Here is a 27,345-nt window from a genome sequence, read left to right as displayed (position 1 = left end):
CCAAAATGTATAGACTCTCCCTCCCTATATGTAGTCTTAGCTGGGCTAAACTCTCTATGGAGATCCAGTTGACCTCAAATTCAGATGTCTGCCTTTGCCTCTAGTGCTGGCATTAAAGTTGTATGGCATCATGACTTGGCCAAATTGTCTTAAATTACCCTGTCAATCACCCAATGACCACCCTAAATAAATGAACTTAGGGTAAGTGAAAGGCATCAAGTAGAACCAGATGAATCTGATGCTAGGAGTGGGGGTGCACACCTTTAATCTCAGTATCAGGCACAGGCGGGTGGACTGACTTCACAAGCTGCCAGTCTAACATCCATAGCCACTGACATAACTAAAATCCTCAGATCATCTAACATTTCAAAATTGTTCCTTTCATTATTAAGGTTTTTTCCCAGCATTTCACAACTAGTTATCTCGTGTCTTCTAATCCTTTTGAAAACTCTTTATTTACCATACTTAAATGAAATCTCCTGAATGTCCAAGAGAAGCTGCCTACTCTCTTATTTATGATAAACTAGAAAGGAAATAGGCACTCACTTTGATTTCTTGGCCATTTATCAGACTGAATGCAGTAAACACTACAAAAGCCAAGGCAGTGGTCAGCTGCACATAAATGCAACTTTTCTGGCAATAAACCCCTTATGTTTGAGTCCTAGATCCACCACCTAGTAACTGTATGATCCTATTGGGCGTGGAGCACATGCCTATAGTACCTGCAGTCAGGTGGCAGAGGCCAGAGGCCCTTCTGAGAACAGTGACTTCAAGTTCCTTGACCTAAATTGCCAGAGTTCCTCCACTCCAGGACAATAATCAAAATCTGAAAGACCCCTCCACACTGCTGATATTGCCATCGTGAATTGAAATGTCTATAGTTGTTCTCATATAGCCCCTCCCGTCAATCAAAAACTGGACTGCTCCTTTGCCCCCAAAAGCCATCCTGCACATTTTGGGTCTTTCTTCTCTGCTCATCCCAAATCTTGACCACCAATCACTCTCTTATCCCATTTATTTATTTATTTATTTATTTATTTATTTATTTATTTATTTGAAACAGCATCCCCCTATATAGTTCAGGCTCATCATAAACCGCCCACCACGGTGGTTTTGGTTTTTTTTCTAAGAGGAGGTCTCTCCATTTTGCTCAAGCTCATCTAAATTTCCTAGGCTCAATTGATCTTCCCATCTCAACCTCCTATGTGCTGGTATTATAGGCAGGTACCACTATATCCCTCTTAAATACAGTACTTTGATCCACAGAATAAACATTATCTGATTATCTGGTGTTGAAGAGATATAAATAGGTATATAATGATGGTGTTGTCCAATAAACAGAAAAAAATTCTGTCTACTGGGGAAAATAATTGACTCAAATTACAATAGTAGAGATTATCTAGATCTAAGCCAGTTCACAGTCCTAGAAGAGAGCTCTCTGGGTAAATGTGAAGCCAGTCTCTACCACATAGCCTCTTGAATCTATCTTCTGAGACTAGCAAGGAAGGATCTGCAACCATATGCCAGGTCACTGTTCCAAAAACAAAAACAAAAGCCCTAAACCTTGTTGGCATTATCAGAGCTTGGTTCTTGGAAGTGACAGAATATCTGAGCTCTCACAACATTACCAGAGTCCAGAAGTAGTCAGGCAGGAAGTACTTGGAGGTCATGTCATTAAATGGTACCATAGATCAAGAATATTAGACTAGGACCAATGTTTACTTGTTTGACCCTAGAACATTATATATGTTGTAATAATAGGTCTCTGTACAGTGAAGTAAGGTCTATTATGGTGGAAGAGGTGAACTGCTCATTTCTCTATGTCAATGTCCTAAATCTAAGCAACAGGATATTTCTTGTGGATTACAGAAAAGTGGTGACACAAAAATGTGAGCAATGGCTACCAGAGGTTCTTCTGCTAGACTACATGTAGACAGTAGCTGTTCTCCTTCTTACCTTTCTTATTTACCTTCCTTCCCCTTAACCTCTCAGCTCCCTCATTTATAGAGTTGAGACTGAAATCTTATCTACGTCAAGAGGTTACAGTGAAGAGTCTATTAGTTAGTATACACACACTTTAAGGAATGTCTTATAGACAGGAAAGCTTCAACTCACATTCACTATAATTCAATCAAGCATGCTGACTCTACTGAACTTTCATAGGACTAAGCTTCACTGAGAGCTACTTCGTGACATTCCTCCACTGCTAATGTAAAACCTTAAGTATACTCCCTAATTCTTCCACTTCCCTACATAATGCACCTAACGTGTTCTAGCCCCAAAACTCAAGATAAATAGCAATCTGTGACAAATTCTACAAAAGAAATTCCGTAAGTGAGCAGCTGGATCCAATGACTTTTTTAAGGATCTTTACCAATGTACTAATGTCTAAGACTGCTATGACTACAGGCTTATTCTCGTCTAATGCACAATGTGAAAGGGCTTCCTATTTCACAACACACTTAACATATGAACATTTTAACCAGGAAAGGGGGCGGTTAGGAGAACTGAGGTAACACATATAGTGAAAGAATCTGATCAAACAGACTTGAATTCTAATTTCTTACTCTTGAGGCACCATTATCTGTAAGTTTATATAGATCCCAAGAACTGTGAAAGGCCGACTTAAACTGTTAGGACAACTGGAAATGATCTTACCACAACAGATTTTCTCTGGAAGTTTATGTTGTTGATACAGACGACCTGATGGGTTGTATATTAAAAAAAGAAAGAAAGGAAAGTACTATTATTAAATGAAAGCATGACTCTATCGGAGTACAAATAAAGATTCTGGTCTAAGCAGCTCAAAGATCATACAAGAAGTTTGTATCTTCCAAACCCTACAAAATGAGTAATCTGCTTATTTTAAATCTAGCAACAACCATGAAAAGGTTTGTTTTGACAAAAATATAGCGGTACTTTAAGAAAGGTTTATGAGCTTGCATTTTGTGTGTGGCGAGGGTGTGAGGGTTAAATCTGCTGAGTACTGTCAATTCAAAACGTTTTCACCCTACAAACATCATGTCCACTGGACTCTTTCATTTCCCACTAGCTCCCCAGGCTCAAGTCACTCACAGAATCAATGAAAACAAAATCAAAGAGAAGTGAGATACACGGGGGGCTTAAAAAGGTACTTATAATTTATACGGCCGTGGGCTTTCGAAGCCCTTATCTCCTTTCTTCTTGTTCATCCTGGAGGACTCTATGCCGGTGGGCGGCATGAAGCACACGCACGGGGCTCGCCTTCCCAGCTGCTCGCGGGGCTGCGGCGCATTCCCGGTAGCGGTCCGTGGACCCGGAGCGCCCGGCCTCCTGGCCTCGGCCTCGCGCCCCTTCCCTGACCACTCCAAGCGGCTTCAGTCCGGTCCCTGTCACACAGAGGAGCCGCTCTACAACCGCTCAACGCCGCCGCCGGCCGACATCTTGCCCGTCACCTCTGACCGGTGACGTCAGAGGATGTGGCGCCGCAGAAGAGGCGCAACCCGGAAGTCTCCTCCTGCCGTCAGTGGGCGGAGCCTGCTCGATAAAACAGCGTCTTTGGATTTGGCTCCTGATTTCTAGTTGGTGTGTGAAACATTTCTGAAATTTACTGGGTGAGAAGAGAAGATCGGGAAGGAAGGGAGGAATGTTAAGTGTTAGGCGAATCACGTTTGTATAAGTGTGGAAGACAAGGAGCCAGGCATAACTGAGGTAAGGGGCGAGGGATCTGGGAGCCAGTAACGGTCACGAAACCAAAGCGTTTGCGGTGTCAAATAACAAACTCACTGTTTGGACCGTGATTTAAACTGCAAATGTGTAATTAGACCGCAGGGAACTCTCAAGCCCCGAAGGCCCAAGGCCTCAGTATTTATCTTATCAATCAGCAGATATAAATCAAACCATATTCATAAATGCAGACAAATTTATTAAAAGATATTTTGAAGACTTATATTTTCATTTCCTGTTCTGTGGGGTCAAAGAGGCAAACTAGTATTTGTTTACTTTCTTTTACTTGTCATTATCCATTAACCTTTTTTCTACTTGCAGATTTAACTTTGCTTTTTTTGTTGTTGTTGTTTTGGTTTGGTTTTTTGAGACATGGTTTCTGTGTAGCCTTGGCTGTCCTGGACTCACTTTGTAGATCTGGCTGGCCTCCAACTCACAGAGATCCGCCTGCCTCTTCCTTCCAGAGTGCTTGGATCACAGGCGTGCACCACCCGTTGCTTACCCTTTCTAATGGTCCTGTTAACAAGTTCGTTAGCGGATTTTAAATAATCTGAACTTGGGTCTAAAGAAAACCAATTAGGAAAATAAAGCCATAACTTTATCAAATGTTCCAAAACGAGAATCTTTCCCAGTGAACATTTGTTTATTAAATACACACAAAGTAAAGGCAGAGCTCATGAATGCTTTCCACAGTCCTCATGTAGGATCACTTCATTCTTCCTAAGCAGCTTGGTATTCCTATGAGAGATTTTTCTTAATTAAATGTCTGAGGTGGGAGACCCGACTCTAATCTGGATCTTTTGAGGTGGGAAGATCCGCCTTTAATCTAGGCCATACCTTATGGTGGCAGCTAGTATAAAGGACATGAAGAGGGGGCTGGAGAGGTGGCTCAGTGGTTAAGAGCACTGTCTGCTCTTCCAGCAGTCCTGGGTTCAATTCTCAGCAACTACGTGGTGGCTCATGACCATTTATATGATGTGATGCCTTCTTCTGAAAATCAGGTGTACATGCAGATAGAGCACTCGTATACATAAAATATTTTTTTAAAAGACAACAGCCTGGGAAACAACTAAATAAATCCAACATATATCTGTATACACATATAAATATATAGATATATGTAATATATGCACATATTAGAGAATATATATTAAATATATTATATATATACCTGTATATATCAGAGAACTCTGACTTAATGTACCCCTTGATATAGAAATGGATTTTAACATAATAAATCTCTGTATGAGACTAAAATAGTTCTTCCGAAGATCTTATAAGTGTACAAATAACTAGGAAACCAAATCTTAATTAAATATATAGAATTTTATATTATAAAAAGCAAAACTTTCCATATACAGAATTCTTACCGACTTCATGATATAAATACAGATTTTTTTTTTTCCAAGTTAGGGTTTCTCTGTATAGTCCTGGATGTCCTGGAACTCACTCTGTAGACCAGGCTGGCCTCAAACTCAAAAGATTTACCTGCCTCTGCCTTCTGAGTGCTGGGATTAAAGGTGTGCACCACCACCAGCCAGCTTTTAGTTTTTATATAGTGAGCATTGTATAAATGTTACATGAAGGGTATGGAAATATCCTATTGCATTTGAGAAATAAAAAGAGTAGTAGTCACAAACTTATGAAAAGGAGAAAAAGGTATTCAAAGAGTTGGTTTTAAAAGCCAAGAATAGAGCCAGCAAGATGGCTCTCGGCAGGTAAAGGTGCTTGCTAGCAAGCCTGGTGATCTGAGTTTGATCCCTGAACTTGAAAGGTGGAAGCTGAAAATGACTACAAGAAGCCCTCTAAACAATACATGCATGCAGTGGCATACACATCCTGTTCATACATAATAACAATAAGTAAAATGTATTTTTTTGAAAAAAGAATAAAAATATGCAAAAGAATCGTTTTTATTGTATCCAGCAACTTTATAAATCAATTCAGTCCCTCCAAAAAATGTGCCATTCTTTTAAGAAATGAGTCTTCTTGAATTATAAACTTTTACACCATTTTGCATTGAACAACGAGCATATTTAGTAAGCAGTGTGCCTATAGTTTGCTTCTCTTCACACAAATCTCTGTAGAATAAAAAGAAAGAAAATCCATGAATATTTTAGGGGACATATGATATAATGCTCTTACTCTATCAGTCACTACCCCTAAAGCTATCTTTCTAATATGTGAGAACACTGGTAACTGCTTCTAAGTCTTAACTGCACTAGGAGGATTACATCTGTCATTTTATTTAACCTTTACAAGAATAGGTGTAATGAGTTATTGAATCCTGGATTAGATAGGAAGAAACAAACTCAGGTAGTAATGAGGGTCAAATTTTACCACCACGTGTGTATGACTTCAAAGTTCCATGTTATTTCCATTTAATCATGTAATTTTTAAATCAGAAAGAATGAAGGATGGAGCGATCTAGAGTCAATGAACCTGTGTCCGAGGCTGCCATGTTGGGCTAGCCTAAGTTGTCTGCCCTTCTTGAACTTTTTATTTGCCTCAACGAGAAGACTGTCTATGGCATAATTTGAGGAGGGAAGAGATGAAAAGGGAGACAGAGCTAGGTCACAGAGGGCCATAAAGTACACAGGAAGGGCTTGTGATTTAATTGTAAATACAGTAGCAGCAGTATTTTAAACAATAGAAAAAGCACAATATGACCTGAGTTTTAAACAATGCAGGCAATGAGTTGACTATGAAACCTGGGCGTTGACAGCAAAGAAGACTCATTATATATTGTTACTTTTCAATGTCTAACAATTGGTAGATCATGGAAAACATCAACTGTGAAGACAGAATAAGGAAGTTACTTCATTTATTCTGACTTGGATGAAGGCACTCAGAAACATCAACAAAAGAGACACTGTAGCTGGGCCTAGTCACACAGGTTTGTAGTTCTGTAATCTTACTCTGTTGGGAGTCTGAGGAATTGAGGACCTACCTGAAATGTGAGTGAGTTCCAGGCCTACCAAAGAAACCTAGTAAGAACCTATCCCAAAACGGAGAGGTGGGAGGAAGGAGAGGGTGATAGGAAAGAAAAGAATGAAGGAAGAAAGGAAGGAAAAGAAAGAAAGAAAAAAAGAAGGAAAGAAAGAAAGATTTTTAAAAGGATGAGGGAGAGTGAAATGGCTCTGCAGATAAAGGCATTTGCCACCAAGCCTGATGGACTGACTTCAGTCCCTGGGATTGAACATTGTAGAAAGAAAGAATTGACTCTTAAAAATTGTCATCTAGCCAGGCATGGTGGCGCATGCTTGTAATCCCAGCACTTAAAAAGAGTTGTCATCTAATTTTTACATATTAGCCTTATAAGTAAGTAAATAGATAGATAAATAAAGGCTGAAGATATACCTCAGTGGTGCAACACTTGCCTAGTTCAATCAGGAAATTTTTTATGAACATGGGGTTGATTTGATTTGCAGTCTGGGTGACACCACAATCATGAGTGTTGCAGGATGTTTGATCCATTGTGAACCGTAAAAACCTATTTCTAATTGTGGTATGGCTCAGTCTTTGATCCTAGAGCTTTCTGTTTACTGTTAACAAGTACTTGTAGCCTGTCTCAGGCCTAGCATACTTTTAACCCAAAAGCTTTCTGTAAACAGGATTAAAGAAAACCCTAGGTCAAGAGGTGGGGCAAGTAACCAGTAAGTAAAAATAGGTAAAAAAAAAAAAAAAAAAAACATAGGGAGTGAGATCGTAATATCAAACTGATTGTTCCCCAAACATCCTAGCTCCAAGAGGGATGAATGTAAAAAGATGGATAGAGCTTGTGTTATGGCTTAACAAGCTCAATTTTATGCTATGCATCTATCTTAGCATGCACTAGCTGTTTGTCTCCAACTTTGGTCCTTGGAAGAGAAGTTCCCAGTAACCCTGACTCAGTGACCCCCACCCAAAAATTTACAGCTGTGACTATCTACTTGTTATATGTCTGATTTGTTTTTTCTTCTGTAACTTGATAATAAAGATACCTAAAGGTTGTTTGAGATGCTTTAGTCACTTAACATGGTGGAACAGAACAGTTTTTACTGGCTTGCATAGATATTGAAGGTCTTCAAGTGGTTTTACCTTTAAAAGTCCTTCCACATACCCCTGCTTCATAGCCACTCAAAAACAGCTCAGAGATTGTTTGTCCTGCTACAGGCTAAGCAATAAATCTTTTCAATACATTTGGATTGAATCTATGGTCTTTTCCCAAGGTCACAAACTCCATAACACTTGCCAGCTTCAGGCCTAGCCAAGACATATCCTAGGTTCATGAAGAGTCTCTGCCTCAGAGAAACAAGCAGAGAGTGATGGAGGAAGACATCAGATTCTTCTGGCATCTGTGTGCATGTGCACCCTCATACATTCACACAGATAAATACAGACATATCCTGAGATGAAAAGGGGTACAGTTTATACACCGTATAGGGGGGGCTGAAAGGAAAAGTGTAGATGTCAGAGAATTAAAGGCTCGGCAGTGGGAACGGAGTTGTTCCTATTTAATTGCTTCAATTTCCTCAAGAAATAAGATTGTAAACGAGGAGTGAAGGTAAAATGGGGTCTGAGTGAATATCAAGATAAAGGAAGATGTTAAAGTATGAGGGTAGAAAGGCTTCATGAGATATAGTGAAAGGCCAGGGTCTGAGCTAAAGTCTATAGAAGTCTGATGATCTTGTTGGAGACTTTTCTCCAGAAACTTCGGCTACTGGCCTAGGTCAGAGTCAGTAAGTAGAAAGTAGAGTTGAATTAAGAGGGAAACGAAGAATATGTACACAGCAGGATCTGGAGAGATCACAGAATAAAAACTGTAGAGAAAAGAGATGGCCTGCAAGGTCTGACACAACAGTGACTGTGCCAGAGCAAGGCTAAGGATACAGATGACTCAGTAGATGAGGCACTTGCTATCCAAATGTGAGGATCTGAGCTCTAATCTCCAGAAGCTACAGAAAGTGAATGCCATAACATTGATCTGTGTCTAGCATCCCCAGATGTAGATAGGAGACCCTCCAAAATCGCTGGGCCAGCTAGCCTGGCATAGGCAGCAAACCAACAAACAAAAAACAAACAACAACAACAACAAAAAAAAAACAACAACAGAAGAACCTGTCTCAAATAGATGAAGACCAGCACCCAAGGTTGTCCTTGACCTCCACACATGCTTGTGGCAAACATGCACCTGCATTCACCCCCCCATAAACACACACACAAATACACACATGAGCGTGCACAGGCACACTCCCACACACACAAAGATTAAATAGACAATAAATCTAACCAATAAAGAACGAAGAAAAAAAAGTAATGGCTTAGGTGGCAGGAAAAACAGGACTTGGCAAAAAGACGTGTTTACCTTTTAGACATAGGTATGTCCTCGTCCCACCCAAACCCCCAAAATGGTGATTTTGTTGGAAGGAGAGCAGAATGTTAAGGGAAAAAGATACCACATATTCCACCTTCAGGATGATCAGACAATGATAATGGACACCACCCAGGGAAAGTTTCCAGTGACACAGCATCCTCAGGGAATACGCAACAGTGCCATGTTCAGGTCCTAATCTGAAACCCTCCACCAAATTTAAAAGAACAACAGTCACCACCCATCCCGAATGAGTTACTCACTGGATGTATGGAGCGATGTCTTCTTCCATCCACTTTTCTCTTAGAGAAAAAAGACTGTTAAAGCGCTCCTGTGTTCCCTCAGGCAAATCTTCCACTTTCAGTAAAAATATGATTTCTGGTCTTGAGTTTCTGTCCACCAGTGCTAAACCCTACAAGAGACAAGAAGTTTGGGGGGGGAAAAAAAAAGCAGTTAATGATCTCATATTTAAATATTTCTTTTGCCATTAGATTTAGCCCAAATAATTTAAAATACCACCTACATGAAACTTTAGAGAAAAAGTCTATCTAGAAAGTCTATCTTACAGGCAGCCTTTTTCATAAAAAAAGAGCTCCTGTAAGTTCTACTGCCAATTAACCAAGATAGTTTTAGTGCCAAATGTCACCAGTGGCCAGTGACTGCCAAAAGCAGAAAGCTCTTTCCTTGATGAAGTCAAGGAAAGACTTACTAGCCCCATTTTCTTGCTAATGTCCATTGCTCTTTCCTCTTTTCATCACCCTCCACCTCTGACATCACTGTCTTCTTTGCTGTCTTACTTACTGTGTAATTTCCCAAGCCTCCACCTGATCCTGTTACCTATTTCTCCACCTGTGCTGGGTAACCATCATCCTACCCCAGTGATGCCTCTGGTGCCCTTGTTCATGACTGTAGCATTTGCATCTTTTACTCAAATACATCTTCTGATCCCCATACCCACACATCCAAATTACAGAGGATTCCTGCTCCACTCGCACTGCCTTGGGGAAGCAGAAAACTTAGGTAACCTAGATTCTATTCAAACCTATTCAAACCCATACCTAAGTGCTCAGTAGTAGTTACAGATGCTAAAGCCTTGAGATTTTCCTATCTGTTATCCAATATCTACTTCCTTTAGTTTTGTTTTGTTTTAATTTTTACTGTGTGCATGTGTGTGAGTGTGTATGTATGTGAGTATATGTGTAGGGCAGAGGGAACGTGTAGTTGACAGTATATATTTAGAAATCAGAAGACACATTAAGAGATCTTTTCTTTTTCCACCACTCAAGTCCATTAGAGTAAACTCAGATTGTTAGGTTTGGTGGCAAGTACTTTTTTACCTCCCACACACACAAGCACACACACACACACACACACACACACACACGTACACATACACTCTTTTTTTTTTTTTTTTTTTTTTTTTTTTTTTTTTTTTTTTAGCAAGTATTCTTGCTTGTTTTTGAGACAGGGTCTTCTCTAGCCCAGGCTGACATAAACTTGCTGTGTAGCCAAGCATCATCTTGAACTTGTAATCCTCTAGCCTCTACCCTAAATGCTTGATTACAGGCATAAACCACCATGCTTGTTTTTTTGTTTTGTTTTGTTTTTGTTTGTTTTTTTGTTTTTTTATGAGGTGCTGGGGATTGAACTCAGGGCTTCATGGATATGAAGCAAGTACTCTACCAACTATGCTTTCTCAGTAGCTCAGCAACGATCCTTTTCTTCAGCTCCACTGTCTCCTTTTTCCCTTTCTGCTACACCCACTCCAGCATCATCAGTGTAGCATATCAATAGATTGTGCTACTAGATGGGAGATACGTTTCCTTCGGGAATAGGCTTCCAGGAGGTCACTGGCAAAGTACCCTATCATGGCCACCTAAGCCAAAAAGATGTATTCTGAGAGTCCCACGCTTCCTCAGTTGCAGGGTTGGATTAATGAGCTTTTTTGCTGTTTCTCTATGATTCTTAGAACAGCACAATTAACTATTCAAGGAAACACATTTCTGATAGATTACTAAAAGCTTTAGCAAATAAGAGTGAAAGGAAAATAAAATTTTAGGAGAGGTAATAAATCAGATTCAGTATCAGGAATTGCTTGTGGAAAAACCAAATATTGTAGGTAATAAAGGGGTAAGAGTTTTAGGTCTTTCTAAAGAAAATATTTAATCAGGATCTGTCAAGATGAATGCTCTAGATATTCCCACTGCAGTAAAACTACTACAAAACCATTACCAAACACAGGTGTTTATGATGAGGCAGAAAGAAGATAGGCAAACATAGGAGGTCAGAAGGTTTTATATTATACTATGAGTTTTATGGACAGATATGGACAGAGTGTGTCCTCCTTGGTGCCCTATCTCTAAAGGAAGATTGTAAATCCTTAGCAAGACAAACAGGAGGAATTCCCCTCGATGCTTATCTCTAGGGAGGGTTGTAAATCTTTAGCAGACTTGGCTTAGAGGGCAATGACAGACCCTGGCCTTCTCCTCACTAATTAGTAGCAATAAAACTGTGTAAATAGCCACAAGTTTAAAGTTTTGTATTTGCTTTGATTAAAAGCTCTTAGGCCAAGATTTTTTTGTAGACACTGCTTTATATCAGGTTGCCCTTTCAGATAAAATGTAAACTTTGTATTGTTGGTAAAAGTGTGAATGTTCCGGGAAGTATGTCAACTTCAAGGTGCTTCTTTATGTAATCACTATATAAGCGTTAGCTTGACTTCAGTAAATCGCAGCAGATTCAAACTGTCTCTGGTGTGTGCGTCTTCCTGATATCCAAACCTCTGATTTCCCACGGGTGTGGGACCCCAGCTGGGTCGGTCTGTGGCACCTTTCTCTCCTTCCCTTGCCACCTGTGCTTAAGTCTATTTGCATATTTTTTCTTCATAAGCCTCAACTTTTGGTATATATAGTGCTTGCACAGCATTCCTGAAGCCTTACATCCAATCCCCAGCACTGCTTAAAACCAGGAGTGCTTTCACGTGCGTATGATCCCAGTGTATGGGAGGTAAGTCTAGGAAGATCAGAAGTTTAAGGCTATCTCTGGCTCAAGAGAGAATTCAAGGCTAACCCAGGATTACATAAAGTTCTGCCTTTAAATAAGTAAGGTGAAGGTGTGTTTATAAATAACTCCAACTTCACTTCAAAAGAAAAATTCAAGTGATACTCTGCTTTATAAAGTGTTTCTCTGTAAGTACTGGGAGAGTTAAAGGACTTTGTGATGGAGTAAATGAACACTGTACTCCTAACGGGTAAGTAGAAAAATAAAACAGCTCCCAGTTCAGCTCCAGGACAAGAATCACCCCACCTAGTCACCTGGAGAATTCCCAGGCACAGGTTCCAACGACCTCACCTTGAGCTGATCAAGCCGAGTGGTCATTCCTTCAGGAACACTCTGCTGCCACACTTCCTGAAACTCAGCGAGATTAAACTTCACGGCGTTCTGCAGCAGCATCTCTGCTGTTGCTCTGCATATTTTGTCAGCATTCAACTCAAAATAGACCTCATCTAAGGAAATGGTATCAGACAAGTTCAGACACCTTTTTTTTTTTGAGGCTTTTTTTTGTTTTGTTTTTTAGTTTTTCGAGACAAGGTTTCCCTGTATAGTCTTCACTGTCCTAGACCAGGCTGACCTAGACCAGGCTGACCTCAAACTCACAGAGATCTGCCTGCTTCTGCCTCCCACGTGCTGGGATTAAATGCATGTGCCACCTTGACCGGCTATCTTCTTTTCTTTTTAATGGCATTTCTTTATTTATTTGTGTGTATATGCATATACACGTGTGGGCTTGCATGTGCCACCACATGAATGTGGAGGTCAGGTGACAACTTTCAGGGGTCTGTTCTCACCTTTTACCAGAGATAAAAATCAGGTCACCAGGCGTGGCTCAGCCATCCCACTGACACTGTATTATCTTATTAACCAATGAGATATTAGCACTTCCTTTAATTCAACAGTATCACCTTACACAGTCCCATGTTTCTTTTTTTTATTTTATGTGAGTGCTCTGCAGCACTACCCACATGCTAGAATCGGGCACTAGATGCCTTTATAGATGGTCATGAGCCACCATGTAGGTGCTAAGAATTGAACTCAGAACCTCTGGAAGAGCAATCAGTGCTCTTAAATGCTGAGCCAGCTCCCCCACCCCTACCCCGTGGTTCTTTTTTTTTTTTTTTTAAGATTTACTTATTATGTATACGATCTGCTGTCTGAATGTACACCTGCACACCAGAAGAGGGCACCAGATCTCATTATAGACAGCTGTGAGCAGCTGTGGTTACTGAGAATTGAACTCAGGACCTCTAGAAGAGCAGCCAGTGCTCTTAACCTCTGAGCCATCTCTCCAGCCCACACCTCATGGTTCTTATTAAAACATATATACTTGTTATCACACAGGTTAAAATGCCCATTAGAATACTTTCCAGTCCTACCGTTATCCACATATTTCTTTCCATAGCATTTAAGACAGTGTTCAATCATTTCCCTGAAAATTTAAAACACGCAAAACTTATCAGCATTTTGTAGATACTTTAAACCCAGTTGCCACCTATAAACTTAGATATAAATTAAGGATTTGAAATATTAAGTTACTTTGATAACAAATAATATGTAAGAACTAATTTAAATATTCTGGGAACTGCTACATGCCAAGACCTGTTCTATACATTTTGCACAAATTATGTAGTCATAATTCATATGCACATGGTTTTTATACAATAGCTCAAACACAGCCACTAATTTATTTTTTTTTTATTGCCAAAATAAGAAGCAGAAAAGATGATGCAGATGTATTCTCCCCAGTGACAATGTTGAGGCCTGCTCCTTTTGTGTAGCATAAGTATAGCCATTTTTGTTTCAGGCCCACCAAGCACATAATTTCAGGTCATTGTTGGCATAAAAGAATCTCTTTACAAGGTCAGGTTGACCATAAACTGTGTTTATGTTCAATGAAAAACTCTGTGGCCTTGTTCCTAGAAATTTCCCAACCATAAGCACAGCTGGCCCCAGGTGCCAGGTATACTTTCAAGGTTAGCTAGAAGTGCTTGTCTGCTTAACAAAATAACTTGGGTCAGAGCTGACCACACTGTTCTACCATCCATCCTCCTGTATGAGCTAATTGCATTTTTTTTGCCTTTATAAAATTGCTTTGAAAAACAAGTCGATGTCACAGTTTGGCTGTTGAGTCCACTGTGTCCCCGACCATGGTCAGTCTTGGGGTCTTTCGTTCAATAAGCCATCCATATCTAACTAAGATCAGTGTCTGAGGGGTTTGTACAGCTTCCTCTGGACCCTAACAAGCAAAGTTCCAAATACCTTCCAGTTATGTATTTTTAATTTTTCCTCCCTGGGGCTACAGAGCAGCCCAAAGGTTAAGGGAACTTGCTCTTTTTACAGAGGAGCCAGATTCAGTTCCCTGTTGTCGTAAAACCTTCAGTTAGCACCAGGGGATCTGATGCACGTACATGGTGCACATATATACATGCAAACAAAACATATGTCAGAATATAAATAATATGCCCTCGGTTTATATCTAGTCTGAAAAAAACGTTCACCGCAGACACAAATAATGAAAATACTCACTCGGGCTCCAAAGGTCCAAGTTCCTGCAGACATACAGTCAAGGGAACTTTACTAAAAGACCAAGATTCAGAATCCACAAGCTGAGTTACATGATTCAGAAGTTTGATCTCATAATCAAATTCAAGAATCCTCCAATAACCTATAAATTTCAAATGTCAAACTTATCAAAGGATATTTAAGTGAAGTGGTTAGATAATCAATAAAGCAGTAATGCTCTGTTACCCATAAGGCACACTGGCAGCTACTGTTAATTGTCAACTAGACACAATCTACAGTCCCCTAGGAAGAGACTCTCAGTGAGCGATGGCCTTACGTAATCTGTGTGGTGTGATGCAGTTGATCATAACTCTGATCACAGCTATCAGAGTTATTTTTTTGTTGTGTTCTCAGAGCACAACAAGGTCCAGCTCACTGGAGAGATGACAATTCTGTCACGGTGTAGACAGGAAAAAAAAAACATCAGGAATCAAGATAGTTTTCCACATTCCTAAGGAAACTGGTTACATATATATACAGGGTAATTTTCTTGAGCAGTAAAGAAGGAAATTATGATATGTGAAGGAAAATGGATGGAGTGAGAACACTATATTAGAAGAAATGAACTAGACTGGGAAAGAAAAATATCATGTTTTCTCTTATATTAGAGAGCCTAGATTTAAACTATTTGTATGTACAAATATATATATATATATATACACACATTTGTACATGGGATGTAAAAGCAGAAACAGGATTATAAGGAAGAGGTCTACCAGGGGTGGGAAAGGAAGAAAAGTTAAGGGAATATATATGTTATTAAGCCAGAAGGGAACCTACCTCCAGAGGAGAAGGCCATCACCAAGAGAAGGTAGATAGGTGATGGAGGGGGCAGTGAAAGGGTGGCTAAGAACAAAGCATAATGATACATTCACATGAAAATGTCATGGTGGAATCCATCTTTTTGTATGTTAACTGTACAATTAATTTCAAAAAAGACACCTGTCCCCATTTCAGAAGGAATCTGAAATGCCATTGAATGTGTTGGTGTATACCTATGATCCCAGCACTCTGGAAGCTGAGGCAATGTTCAATGCCACCTGCCTACATAGCAAGTTCAAGTTATATGCCAGCCAGAGCTACAGAGCAATACAAGAATTTAGAATGCCAGTTAAGAAGTGATGACAAAGATACCACTTGCAATAGTAAACTCAAGTTCATAGTTATCCTTTTTTTTCAAGGAAATTTTCTGTTCTTATTCTGGAAAAATCAAAGTATCATTAAGAAACAAATTGTGTAAAATAAAGCCAAAAAAAAAAAAAAAACCTAGTGTCATCTATGCATTCCCCTATAAAACTTTATCTGTTGTTACGACAATAAATTCAAGCGCTATCATTAAGATATATTATTTGTTTTGCCTATCTCAATTTAACTTTGAGCTTCATGGGCCTCCATAGACCATGGTAATTACAAAGAGGCATTCCCAATTAAAACCCTTATCTTAAGCGCTTAAGACCAAATGGGTTTCCAGCAACTACACAAGGGCTAAATGCTTCCAGGTAGTTCTTAAAGGGGCATACAGCGGGCTGGAGAGATGGCTCAGTAGAGCGCTGACTGCTCTTCCAAAGGACCCAGGTTCAATTTCCAGCACCCACATGACAGCTCACAACTGTCTGTAACAGATCTGATACCTTTACCCTAATGCACATAAAATAAAAATTAAATTAAAAAAGGGAGCATACAGAATTTATTTAACAGATTTTGCATATGAGAGCTAATTTCACATGGAATAGTATATCCACCAAACCAATAAAGAATCAAATTGTTTTTCTAGGAAAGCTAACAATAGGCTCATAGTCAGTCATGGTGGCACAAGCCTTTAACATCAGTACTTGGGAAGCAGAGGCAGAAAGATCTTTATGAGTTCAAGATTAGCCTGATCTATTTATCATCATCTATAATCATCATCATTGGAGGGTGTGTGTGTATGTGTTGAGATTCAAACACGAGGCCTCACACATACTCAGCAAGTACTCTTCTGCTCCTACTGTTATTACCTTTGAAGCTAAAAGGAAATTAAACATGCATGCAACATGGTAAAGGGACCCCAAAGCTTCTCAACTCCATATGATACAGTTCCTCATTGAGTGGGAAGAGTTACACTACCTCCAATCTCACAGGCATTTAGGACTTGCAACTGGGCCATTATTTCTCCTTCACTTGCCTGAATATGATCAAGCAAATCTTCAGTTGTATACTGAAACAAACAAACAAAATAGATACATATTTTAATGATTTGGCACCTACGACTTTTTTAGTTTTCTTGTTGAGTTTTGGAAAATAAATAAATCGAGCCGGTTAAAGCACTCATGGTCATGCACTATGTTAATGCATAATGGTCATAATACAAAATCAAAATGTGTCTTAAAACAGGAGCAAATATTGATGTTACTGCACTTGGAAATGGTTTCTTGAATAGGCACTAAAAACACAACAAAGGAAAAGATATAGCCAGGTGCGGTGACACAATCTTAGTACTTTGGAAGCTAAAGAAAAAAGAATTTGAGTTAGCCTGGGCTATACAGTAAGATCCCAACTGAAGAACAAAAACAAAGAAAAAACAAGAAAAGGAGGAGGAAGATGATGAGGATGAGAACAGCAAGAGCAAGGTCATCAACCAGAATTCATAAAAAGCATTAAGTTTTCTCATTCAGAACACTATTATTGGCCATGCTGTTGTACAACTATGATCGAAGCACTCTGGAGGTGGAGGCAGAGGGATCAAGAGTTCTCGTCCAGGCTGTGCAGCAGTAGTAAACAACTTCGATTCCAGCACTCAGGAGGCAGAGGCAGGCAGATTTCTGTGAATTTGAGGATAGCCTGGTCCACATGTTACATTCCTAGACAGCCAGACTACTTGATGAGAAAGTCTCAATAAAACAAAACAAACATACAAAATAATAAGAAAGTAAAGAGATAGAAGTAAATCTTTGCATTGTGCATGTCTATTAAGGAACTATATATCACTTTTTTATATAAAATATAAGAAACACAACTAGAAATGAGGAAAAAAAAATTGAATGAATGTTTCTCCAAAGCTATATACATTGTAAATTAAGTTGAGTATGTTGGTACACACCGAGAAGCCCGACATGTAGGAGCATTACTGACAGAAAGAGACCAGCTTGGCGTTACAAAGACCCAGCCTCAAAAACAAAACAACAATAAAAACCCAACAACAACAAACAAACAAAAACAACAAAATAAAAAACAAAACAAAAGGGGGGGGCTGGAGAGATGGTTCTGTGATTGAGAGCACTGGCTGCTCTTCCAGTATACCTAGGGTTAATTCCCAGCACCCACACACATAATGGGTCACAGCTCTTCCTAACTGCAGTTTCTAAGGATCCATTGGCCCTCTTCTGGCTCTCATGGCACTGGAAACACATAGTGCACATAGACACACCATCATACAAAGCACAACTACATATAAAGTAAAAATAAATAAAATCTCCAAAAAACAAAACAAAACAAAAATAGACAATCAGCGGCTAAATAAACAACTCAGGTAGAGTGCTTCCATAACATGCATGAAGCTCTGGCTTCCATCTCCAGTGCCCAGTAAACTACTCGTGGTGCACGCCTATAATCCCCACACTTAGGAAGTAAAGATAGAAGGATCAGGATTCCAAGGCCATCCTCAGCTACATAACAAGTTTGAGGCCAGCCTGTGCTCAATGAGATCTTGTCTCAAAAAAGACAATCGGAAAAAGAAAGATGTCAGCATCATTGCTTGTGAGGGAGCGAATGCTGAAACCATGAGGTACCACTTTATATACTCAGCTAAAGCAGGAAGCACTCTAGCGCCATGCAATTTCCCATCAAAGCACTAATCCACCCAGTCCTGCTCTGCTTCTTTTTTTGACTCAGCAAATTCTAATCCAACCAAGGCAATATGGTGAGACTGGGATTACAGGGGTCTACACCACCAGGCCAGGCACCAGCTTAGATTCAGAGATCACATGAAATCAACCACATTTAAATGGCAGCGCCTTTGACAGCATGCCACTTTATATCTAGCCAGATTGCTTTATGTTTGAAACTTGTAACACAAATGTAAAAAAGTAAGACAGTCACCAACAATAAGATACGGTGGCACACACCTACAAGCCCAACCTATAAGTCCAGCACATGAAGAAGCAGAGGCAGGAAGATAGCTTCGAGATCCAGGTCAGGCAAGTCTACACGGCAAGATTTTCAAACCCTCCCACAATAGCAATTAAAAAAAAAAAAAATCAATTGCATTTTAAAATTTCAAATAAAACTAAGAAATAATATTCTTACTTTTGAGCGGCTTGGATCCTCTTCTTTATGACTGTCAGGGCCATCGTAGGTATTTTCCATTAGAAGTTTCTTTAGCTTTTTTAACTTAGGTCTGCATCTTCTTAATTCCCAATAGTTATTAGAGAAACCAAAGATCTAGAAATCACAATGCATCATAAGCCTTTAGTGACCTTTCTGAAGAATAATACATTCCCACAAAGCCATCTTTGCTCAAAAAACATACAAAAGGAGCCAGGTCCAGTGGCACACGCCTTTAATTCCAGCACTCGGGGAGACAGAGGTAGATGGATCTCTGTGAGTTCAAGGCCAGCCTGGTCTACAAAGTGAGTCCAGGGCAACCAATACACCGAGAAAGCCTGTCTTGCAAAATAAAAAATAATAAAGAATAAAAAGCACACAGAAGGAAGCTGTGGTACCATTCCAGCCATTTCAACTACTTTGAAAAGCCCATTAAAAATGCCCTGCCAATAAAATGATGATCAATAGCTGAACATACATCTCAAGAATACTCTAGAAACTGTAATACTACCAGAAAAAAATTTACTAGAATGGCAGCAATTCCACCAACCAGATGGAAACAACTGAAATTACAAACAATAGAAATACCAAACATGGTGGTACAGAGAATACATGGAGGCCAAACACACGTACACATGAAATAAAGATAAATAAAGCCTCCAAAAAACAAATAACAAAAAACAAACAACAACAACAAAAAACCAGGGCTTGGCATGGCAGCACATGTTTTTAAGCCCAGCACTCAGGAGATAAAGAGAGGTGGCTCTCTGAATTCCAGGCCAGCCTGGTCTATATTCATGGAGTTCCAGGCCAGCCAGGGGTACATAGTGAGACTTCATCTCCAAAAACACAAAACACGTAAACAAAAATAGCCAACTACAGCTGCGGACATAGCTCAGTTAGCAGAGTGCTTGCTTAGTCCTGGCACTAAAAGGATAATGAGACCAGAAGATCAAGAGTTCAAGATCAGCCTGGACTACACCACAAGACTGTCTCAAAAAAAATCAACTACGAAACAAGAGACTGGAAAGGTAGCTCCATTGGTAGAGTGCTTGCCTAGCATGCAAGAAAGCCCTGGATTTCATCCTGAGCACTACTGCCATAATGAGGCATGGTGGGATATGCATGTACTTCTAGCACAAGAGCTGGAGGAAGGAGCTTCAGAAGTTCAGGGTCATTCTCAGCTATACAGCAAGTTCAAGACTAGCCTGGGCTATATGATACTGTTACACACACACACACACACACACACATACACATACACATACATAGTAGACATGAAATTCACTGAGAGCTCCTTTATGCTAACACCACATAAATCATTAAAACTTCCCAGAATGTTCCCTTCATTCTTCTCTAGTTCCATATTTTAGGAAATAGCTAACCTGAGTCATTCTGAAAGAATCAACAGCTTTGCTTCCATTGTGGTATGTGTGACAACCAAAACAGAGTAGAGACTTTTATTTGGTAAATACCATCAGCATTCTCCAAAATAAGGAAGGTCATATTTGTATCTATATTCACAAAGTAACCTAACTTCAAAACTAAGAATCACATTCCCTTCCAACCTCAAATTTCTTCATTTTTCTACCTCACAAATACTTCCAAATGTACTAATTATGGTTTGAGGGATTCATTTTTCAAAACATCTCTTGAGCATAATTTACTAAAAATAGATAAAGCTTTAAGAATGAGTCACTTAGGACTGGTGAGATGGCTCAGTGATTTAAAAAAACTGGTTGTTCCTCCAGAGGACCCAGGTTCGATTCCCAGCACACATCTGGCAGCTCACCATCTGAACTCCTATTCTCAGGGTAATTGACACCCTCTTCTGGCCTCCAGGGTCACTGCATGCACATGGTTCATAGACCACATGCAGAAAAGACAACCCCTCCCCAGAAACACAATTTTTACAAAATAAATTCATTTTAAAAAAGGAATGAGTTACCTAATAGCACACTTACCACATTAAGAGAAAACTCAGAGGTGTCTGAGGAAGAAAAAAAAAAAAGTGGAAAAATAAAGAGAATTCACAAATTCAAACAATTCTAAAACAATGCTGAGAAATCTCAAACATCCGTAGTGAGAGTTTTAGATCTGCCATGCTGACAGATCTAAAAAGCTTTTAACCAAAAGCTTTTAACCAAAGCAAGCTTAGAACACAATCATTCTCAGACTCAGGTATAGGACAAAATGGTACCTCAGTGTGAACAATGCTACTCTGTGGTTCCTCCTTCTTCAGCTGGTCTGGAGTTTTGCAACCAGGGATGAAAAGCAGCATATTAGACGTGTCTGCTGTCTTCAAGTCGTAGGTTTTGTCTTTAGAGCACAACACAGCTTGTTCATCCTTATCTCCTCGAATCACAAAACTATAGGTAAATGGATGGGAGGGAGGGGAAGACATGGCTTAGTGAGACATATCCAGTGGGTATGATATCTCGCTTTAAATAATTCCCAATTCTTCTGGCTTCTAGATTAAAAATTAAGCCTCCAGGCTGTTCCTGTAGTGATTTAAAAGAGAACACACACCCCTACACCCGCGCACACGCACACACACACAGGCACACACACACACACACACACACACACACACAGACAAACAGACAAAGGCATTTGAACACTTGTGGCACTATCTGAAGAGGTTTAGGAGGAGTAGCCTTGCTGGAGGAAGTGTGTCACTGAGGATGAACTTTGACAGTACAGAACCTTGCCCACTTCCAGTTCACTCTTTCAGCTTTGGGTTTACCATAAAAGACGTGATCTCAGCTTCCTACTCACACAGCATACCTTCCTTCATGATGGACTCTTACCTCTTTGGAACCGTAAGCCAGAATAAACTTTTCCTTCTATAAGCTGCCTTGGTCAAGCTGTTTTCATCACAGAAATAGCAAAGAAACCACACAGGGATCTATGGTATAATGATGGAGTCCATGAAATGTTGGGCCACGTGAGAGCTATCTAGCTATCTGGTACATAACCAAGGAAAAATAACTAAATACAGGCAAGAAAGACTCAAAGAGACTAGAAGGCCAAATATCACCCCAAACATGCTGAGAAAAATCAGAAGATAATTCATCCAGATGCTTTAATGAAGACGCTATGGTATTCAGTTAGCTGAAGGGCTGACATGACACTCGTGATCCTAGCAGTTAGGCAGGAGAATTAGAAGTTTCAAGGCCATCCTCAGCTAAATAGGATGATGGAGCTTGGTGGGGTTGAGGTCAGCTGGATCTATTTGAGATCCTTTCCAAAATTAAAACAGACAAAACCAAAACACCAAACAAATGAAAAAAAAAAAAAGCAAAAGGAAAGAAAATTATACTGTACAAAGAAAATAGCCTTCACACCTGAAGTCCTTCTTAATCTCCAATTCAGCTGGGATGGAAACAGGTTAGTGACATTTTCTGGCAATTCTCTTAGGGATACTTTGTGACCAATATGAGGCTGGTGAACTAGAACAATAATATATGATGGGTCAAATATACAAACCCAAATGAGAGCCTAAATGGTCCAACTAAAATAAAGCCAGGGAGGAAACAATGCCTAAGTAAAAACAAGAAGGAACCAACTTGCAGGAGTCAGGTGTGCACAAAATAAAGGAACTCAAAACTAGCTGAGGAGGATGGTAAAGGTACTTGCCTCTAGAAGAGCTCCAAGTACTCTTCTGTTTTGTTTACCAAGACAGACAGCGTTTCTCTGGGTAGCTGTCCTCGAACTTGCTCTGTAGACCAGGCTGCCGCTGCCTGCGTCTGCTGGGATTAAGGGCATGTGGCACCACCACCCGGCTGTTGCAAGTACTCTAAACTATGAACCATCTCTTCAGGCAGCCCCTATTTTTCAACCTTTCCCCCCTCCAAGCTTGGAGATCCAGCCTACAGCTTGAAGCCTACAACGTAAACACTCGACCATTAAGCCCAGACCAGTCCCAGCCAGGGCCCCTCGGTTTTAAAATCCAAGGTCTTGGCAGCAAATTTGTAGTTGACCCAGAATGATAAACAGTTCCAGATCTTTGGTGGAGACCCCAACCAAGCCCTCAGTGGGCTTTTGCCTCCTACGTGCCACCTACAGCAAAAGAAACCCAAGCTGAAGGCAGGAACGCTCTATATAGATACTGCTGCTATCTTCTGAGATAAAAACGAGTGTTCTGTAGAGTCCTTGGCATCACTACGAAGGCCTTCAAAATGCCCTAGAGCTCCCTTCTTGACATTCTCCCGCTGGCACCAATCTCCCAAGTTCAGCTGAGTCCTGCTAACACACCAGTCTAGCAAAGGCATAGGTTCCTCTGGCATCTGACAGCGAGCTGAGGATCCGCCCTCCAGCCTGTGCTGGCCCAATCAAAGCAACTCTCTGGACCACGCGGAGTTTCCCCGGGCTACCCAACGCCGTGGCCTCCGGCGCTAGGCTTGTAATCCGAGAACCCTGGTACCCCATCCGGCCTCACCTGTGCCCGGCCTCCAGCTGCTGGCACAGGGCGGGTTCCAGCTCCAGCAGGCAGAAGTCCCCGGCGGCCGCGCCGCTGGTCCCGGGGCCGAAGCTCAGGCAGTGCACGGTGGGCAGCAGCTCGGCGGCGTTCACCTTGGCGACCTGCAGCGTCGCGTCCACCTCCTCGCGGGTCCTCCGCGGAGCGGGCTCCGGGGGCATCCCGCGGCACCGAGAGGGGCGTGTCCTCGGCCGGGAAGACCCGAACTCCCGGGACTTTAAAAGCGCGCCAAATCCGCTGCACCGGGCTTCCGGGGAGGGGCGAGGGGTGTCCCGGGAAAGTCAAAAAGCTTCCGGACGCGCGAGTCCCTGGGCTGTGAGCTCGCTGCATGCAAGTCCGAGGTTGCTGAGGGGAAGCACGGTTTCCCCCTAAGGGCTCCAGGAAGGTCGTGTGAGCGGCTCTGTGTCCCCGAGAGGACAAGCACTGAACTTGCTCCCACCCCTTCCGCCGCCCTGCGCCCGCCCCCTGCTTTCCCGCCAAAGCTCTCCCGTCTGCTGCGGTGGTTCCTGTGATGAGCTGTTTGCGTTCAGAATTTCTGTAATTCGCTACCACACCCCAGTAATGCAAGATCACCAGGGTGATTCCGTCATGCGAAAGGAATCAGGATTCTTGACAATGGTCGCACAGCGTGGAGATGGCATCGTCTGAATCCAGCTTAGTCTATGGTGGCTCCAAAATGGCCTTGCCCAATTTTTGTGCATAGTTCAGGACCAGGAACCAGACCCTGGCCGAGTCGGATACGGCATCTCACCTGTTTAGGCTTAGAGACCATCCTAGACGAAAGTTGCCTCTCGTTCGTTAAATATTCCATCTGTAAGCGAAGCGTGTGACTTCTGTCGGAGAAAAACAGCCTGCCTGGTAGGCTCCTGGGAGAATCCAGCTAACTCACACTGCCGCCTGTGGTAAACCAAAGTTTGCAATGACCTGATTAAGGTGAAAATTCGTTCATAGACTCACATCCATGAACTTGTAACTGCTTGGTGTGCAAGCCCTCCAAGGGATGCCAGCAGACTCCCACAGACTCTGGCTGCCCATGAAAGTTGAAACAGTAAGAGGAATAATTCTTTTTAGAGGGGCGGCCTCTCACTCCCTCCTGTCCGTTAGACTTTAGTTGAAATAAAAAGATGTGTTGTTTGAGGATACTGAAGGGCTGAATACAAAAGATATGAGCAAGTTTGTTGTTGTTGTTATTATTGTTTTGTTTTTTCTGAAACATCCCCAGGGTTGGCCTGAAGTTTTAGTTGTTGGAGGAAAGGTCAGTCAATCACCTCATTAATCTTCTATTTTATTTTAAAACACCAGAAGCAGGGTAGTGGCGGCATAAGCCTTTAATCTCAGCAGATTTCTGAATTTGAGGCCAGCCTGGTCTACAAAGTGAGTCCCGGACAGCCAAGGCTACGCAAAGAAACCCTGTCTCAGAAAGAAAACGAAAAGAAAGAACAAAAGAAAGATAACTAACCATTAAAGTGAACTATTAAAATGGAAGCCTGCAGGCTGCTGAGATGGCCCAGTAGTTGGAGGAGCTTGCTGACACACCTGATGACCTGAGGTCAATGCCCAGAATGCACAATAAAAGGAGAGAAGCAGCTCCTAAAAGTTGTCCTCTGACCTCCACACATGCAAGTGTGCACTCACCCACACAATAATAACATAAAAATTAAGGGCACTGTAGGATAGTGTATTAGTTAGGGTTTTATTGCTGTGAAGAAACACCCTTACCAAGCCAACTGTTATAAAGGAAAACATTTAATTGGGGTTGGCTTACAGTTTCAGAGGTTCAGTCAATTATAATAATGGCAGGAAACATGGTGGCGGGCAGGCAGACGCGGTGCTGGAGGCTGAGAGTTCTACATCTTTTTTTTTTGGCGGGGGAGTATCTTTTGAGACAGGGTTTCTCTATTTTAGCCTTGGTGATCCTGGAACTCACTCTGTAGACCAGGCTAGCCTTGAACTCAGATCCACCTACCTATGCCTCCCGAGTGCTGGGTTTAAAGGTGTGTGCCACCACCGTTAGGGAGTTTTGCACCTTGGTCTGCAGTAAGCAAAAGGGGACTGTGTCACACAGGGTATAGTTTTAGCATTTGAGACCTCAAAGCCTACCTCCACAGTGACACATTTCCTCCAAGTAGGCCACACATCCTGATAGTGCCGCTTCCTGTGGGCCAAGCATTCAAACACATGAGCCTATGGGGCCATTCCTATTCAAACCAGATAGGACAGGACATTTTCAGTAGACAAATCACTTACTGTCCTCAGAGTTTTGTGACATAAGTAATTTGCTTATTTTTTCCTAGCTTCAAATCCCTTGTTCTGAAGGGTGGAAAGCCTAGAGTGCTTAATAAATGGAAGCTGAGGTTCTCATTTACCATTACTAATCAAATAACTTCACTTCTATTTAATGAGGCCAAATTAAGTTTCTTATTTGCTGCAACAAACCACCCTGGCAAATGCAACCTAAGGGAGGGTTTGTTTTCTGTCTCCTTAGGGAAGGGCATGGTGGCAGGAGCAGCAGTGCCTGGCCCCATCACACCCTCTGTCAGGAAGCAGAGAGAACGGATGCTTGTGCTTAGCCTGTTCTTCCTTTTCCCTGCAGGACCCCAACCCATGAGATGGTGCTGCCCACATTAGAAAGGATGTCCCACCTCAGTTGACCTAACCTAGAGACCCCCCCACTGACAGGCCCAGGGGTTTGTTTCCAGTGTGATTCTAAATTCCATCAAGTTGACAAACCCAATTAGCCACCATACAAATTACTCCCTGCAGGATGGACTTGTGTTCTTCTGTTAAAACTGAACGATTGTTTGTGCCAAAAGGTGCTACTACAGGCTGCTGGGGAAGAGAATTACCATTAACAATGTGGACTGTTGGCATAATTTTTAAAACTCTTTATTTACATTTCTTTTGTCTTTTTCTCCCTATTCCACCTCAATCCCTTCCAACACCCCAACACCAGGTAGGAATGAGTAAGGGTTAGTGGGAAAGGAGCCACAGTTCCCTAAGCTGCTTCCTGCTGGTTAGGGTTGTCTGGTTTCTTGGAGCCAGTCCTGTGTCAGGAGATCTCCAACTTCTTGTCTCACAACAGCAACCAGCAGCAGCCTTGTTCTTTCTCTTCTCCACTCTCTGGGCTCTGACATTTATTCTTTCTCCCGAGTCCTCAGATTTAAACTATATGCAGCTGGTAAAGAGCTCCTCTCAGAGGCTGCTGTGGACAATGTGAATCAGTCCCACATCCCACACATGGGGCCAAAACACAAACGTGCTTATATCCACAACAGTGGACCCTCGGTTCCACACCCAACCAACTAGACATGATGCGCAAACCAGTATTACGAATATAACACCCTCCCTCTGACTGGAACTGACACTTGTTCTACATGAGGGAACTCATGTTTGGTACTGTCAACCTGGTCAAGAAGCCTGTAGTTTGGGAGGTCATAGGCCCTCATGGGGAAGCTACTGCTGTTGTTTTGTTACGTGCACATGGTGTGCCTATCAACCTGACTTCTAACTAACAGTGTATTGTTGTAGATCAATGTTGCTATCCGCTTTTATCAGAGGAGCTGCTTCTTTGCTGTGTGGGGTAAGTGCAGAGATTCATAATTGGGCAAGTGCTAAGAATAGCGACTCTTGCATATGGCATCTGTATTATACCAAGGCTCAGGGAACGGGCAAGAAAAATGAGGTAGAAAGAATGTAAGGACCAGAGGATAGGGTGGAGTATTGTGGAGTGCTGTCATTGGGGCATGACATGGGCCTGGCACTCTTGAGCTCACAGCGACTGTAACTTCCTGCAATATCTATAAAAGAGTGGGCTTATCCACATCTTCTTATAAGAGGGAGTGGTATGCATGAGATCTCTTTCCTTCTCTGAGGATTTATAGGTAGC

The 27,345-nt window shown here is 41.4% G+C and overlaps 2 protein-coding genes across 4 annotated transcripts in view; both read right to left on the bottom strand.

Moving 5' to 3' along the window:
- Nucleotides 1–3,458, bottom strand: part of Taf2 (TATA-box binding protein associated factor 2) — a 61,913-nt gene extending 58,455 nt beyond the window's left edge. Inside the window, exons 1-2 of one of the 2 annotated variants that reach the window (XM_060389411.1) lie at nt 3,139–3,458; nt 2,659–2,713 (exon numbers count right to left, since the gene is read on the bottom strand). In XM_060389411.1, the coding sequence (XP_060245394.1) occupies nt 2,659–2,713; nt 3,139–3,221 (138 nt within the window). In that variant the 5' untranslated portion in view covers nt 3,222–3,458. The remainder of the gene's footprint in view (nt 1–2,658; nt 2,714–3,138) is intronic. The other variant, XM_021650065.2, reaches the window with a different exon arrangement.
- A 2,144-nt stretch (nt 3,459–5,602) lies between these two features.
- Dscc1 (DNA replication and sister chromatid cohesion 1) lies at nt 5,603–23,905 on the bottom strand. 2 transcript variants are annotated; one of them, XM_021650059.2, is made up of 9 exons: nt 23,421–23,904; nt 21,180–21,348; nt 18,962–19,096; nt 16,784–16,874; nt 14,642–14,780; nt 13,492–13,544; nt 12,410–12,564; nt 9,322–9,470; nt 5,603–5,786 (listed from the first exon to the last, which is right to left on the bottom strand). In XM_021650059.2, exons 1-9 carry the CDS (start codon nt 23,618–23,620, stop codon nt 5,678–5,680), a joined length of 1,200 nt encoding a protein of 399 aa, XP_021505734.1. In that variant the 5' UTR covers nt 23,621–23,904; the 3' UTR covers nt 5,603–5,677. The 2 variants fall into 2 exon arrangements, with proteins under 2 accessions (XP_021505734.1, XP_060245395.1); XM_060389412.1 differs by lacking the exons at nt 13,492–13,544; nt 14,642–14,780 and having other exon boundaries at nt 23,421–23,905.
- Between the last annotated feature and the right edge of the window lie 3,440 nt (nt 23,906–27,345).

Source organism: Meriones unguiculatus, chromosome 8 (genome assembly GCF_030254825.1).
Source record: "Meriones unguiculatus strain TT.TT164.6M chromosome 8, Bangor_MerUng_6.1, whole genome shotgun sequence".
Taxonomy (NCBI): domain Eukaryota; kingdom Metazoa; phylum Chordata; class Mammalia; order Rodentia; family Muridae; genus Meriones; species Meriones unguiculatus.
This window is presented reverse-complemented; position numbering and strand designations above follow the sequence as displayed.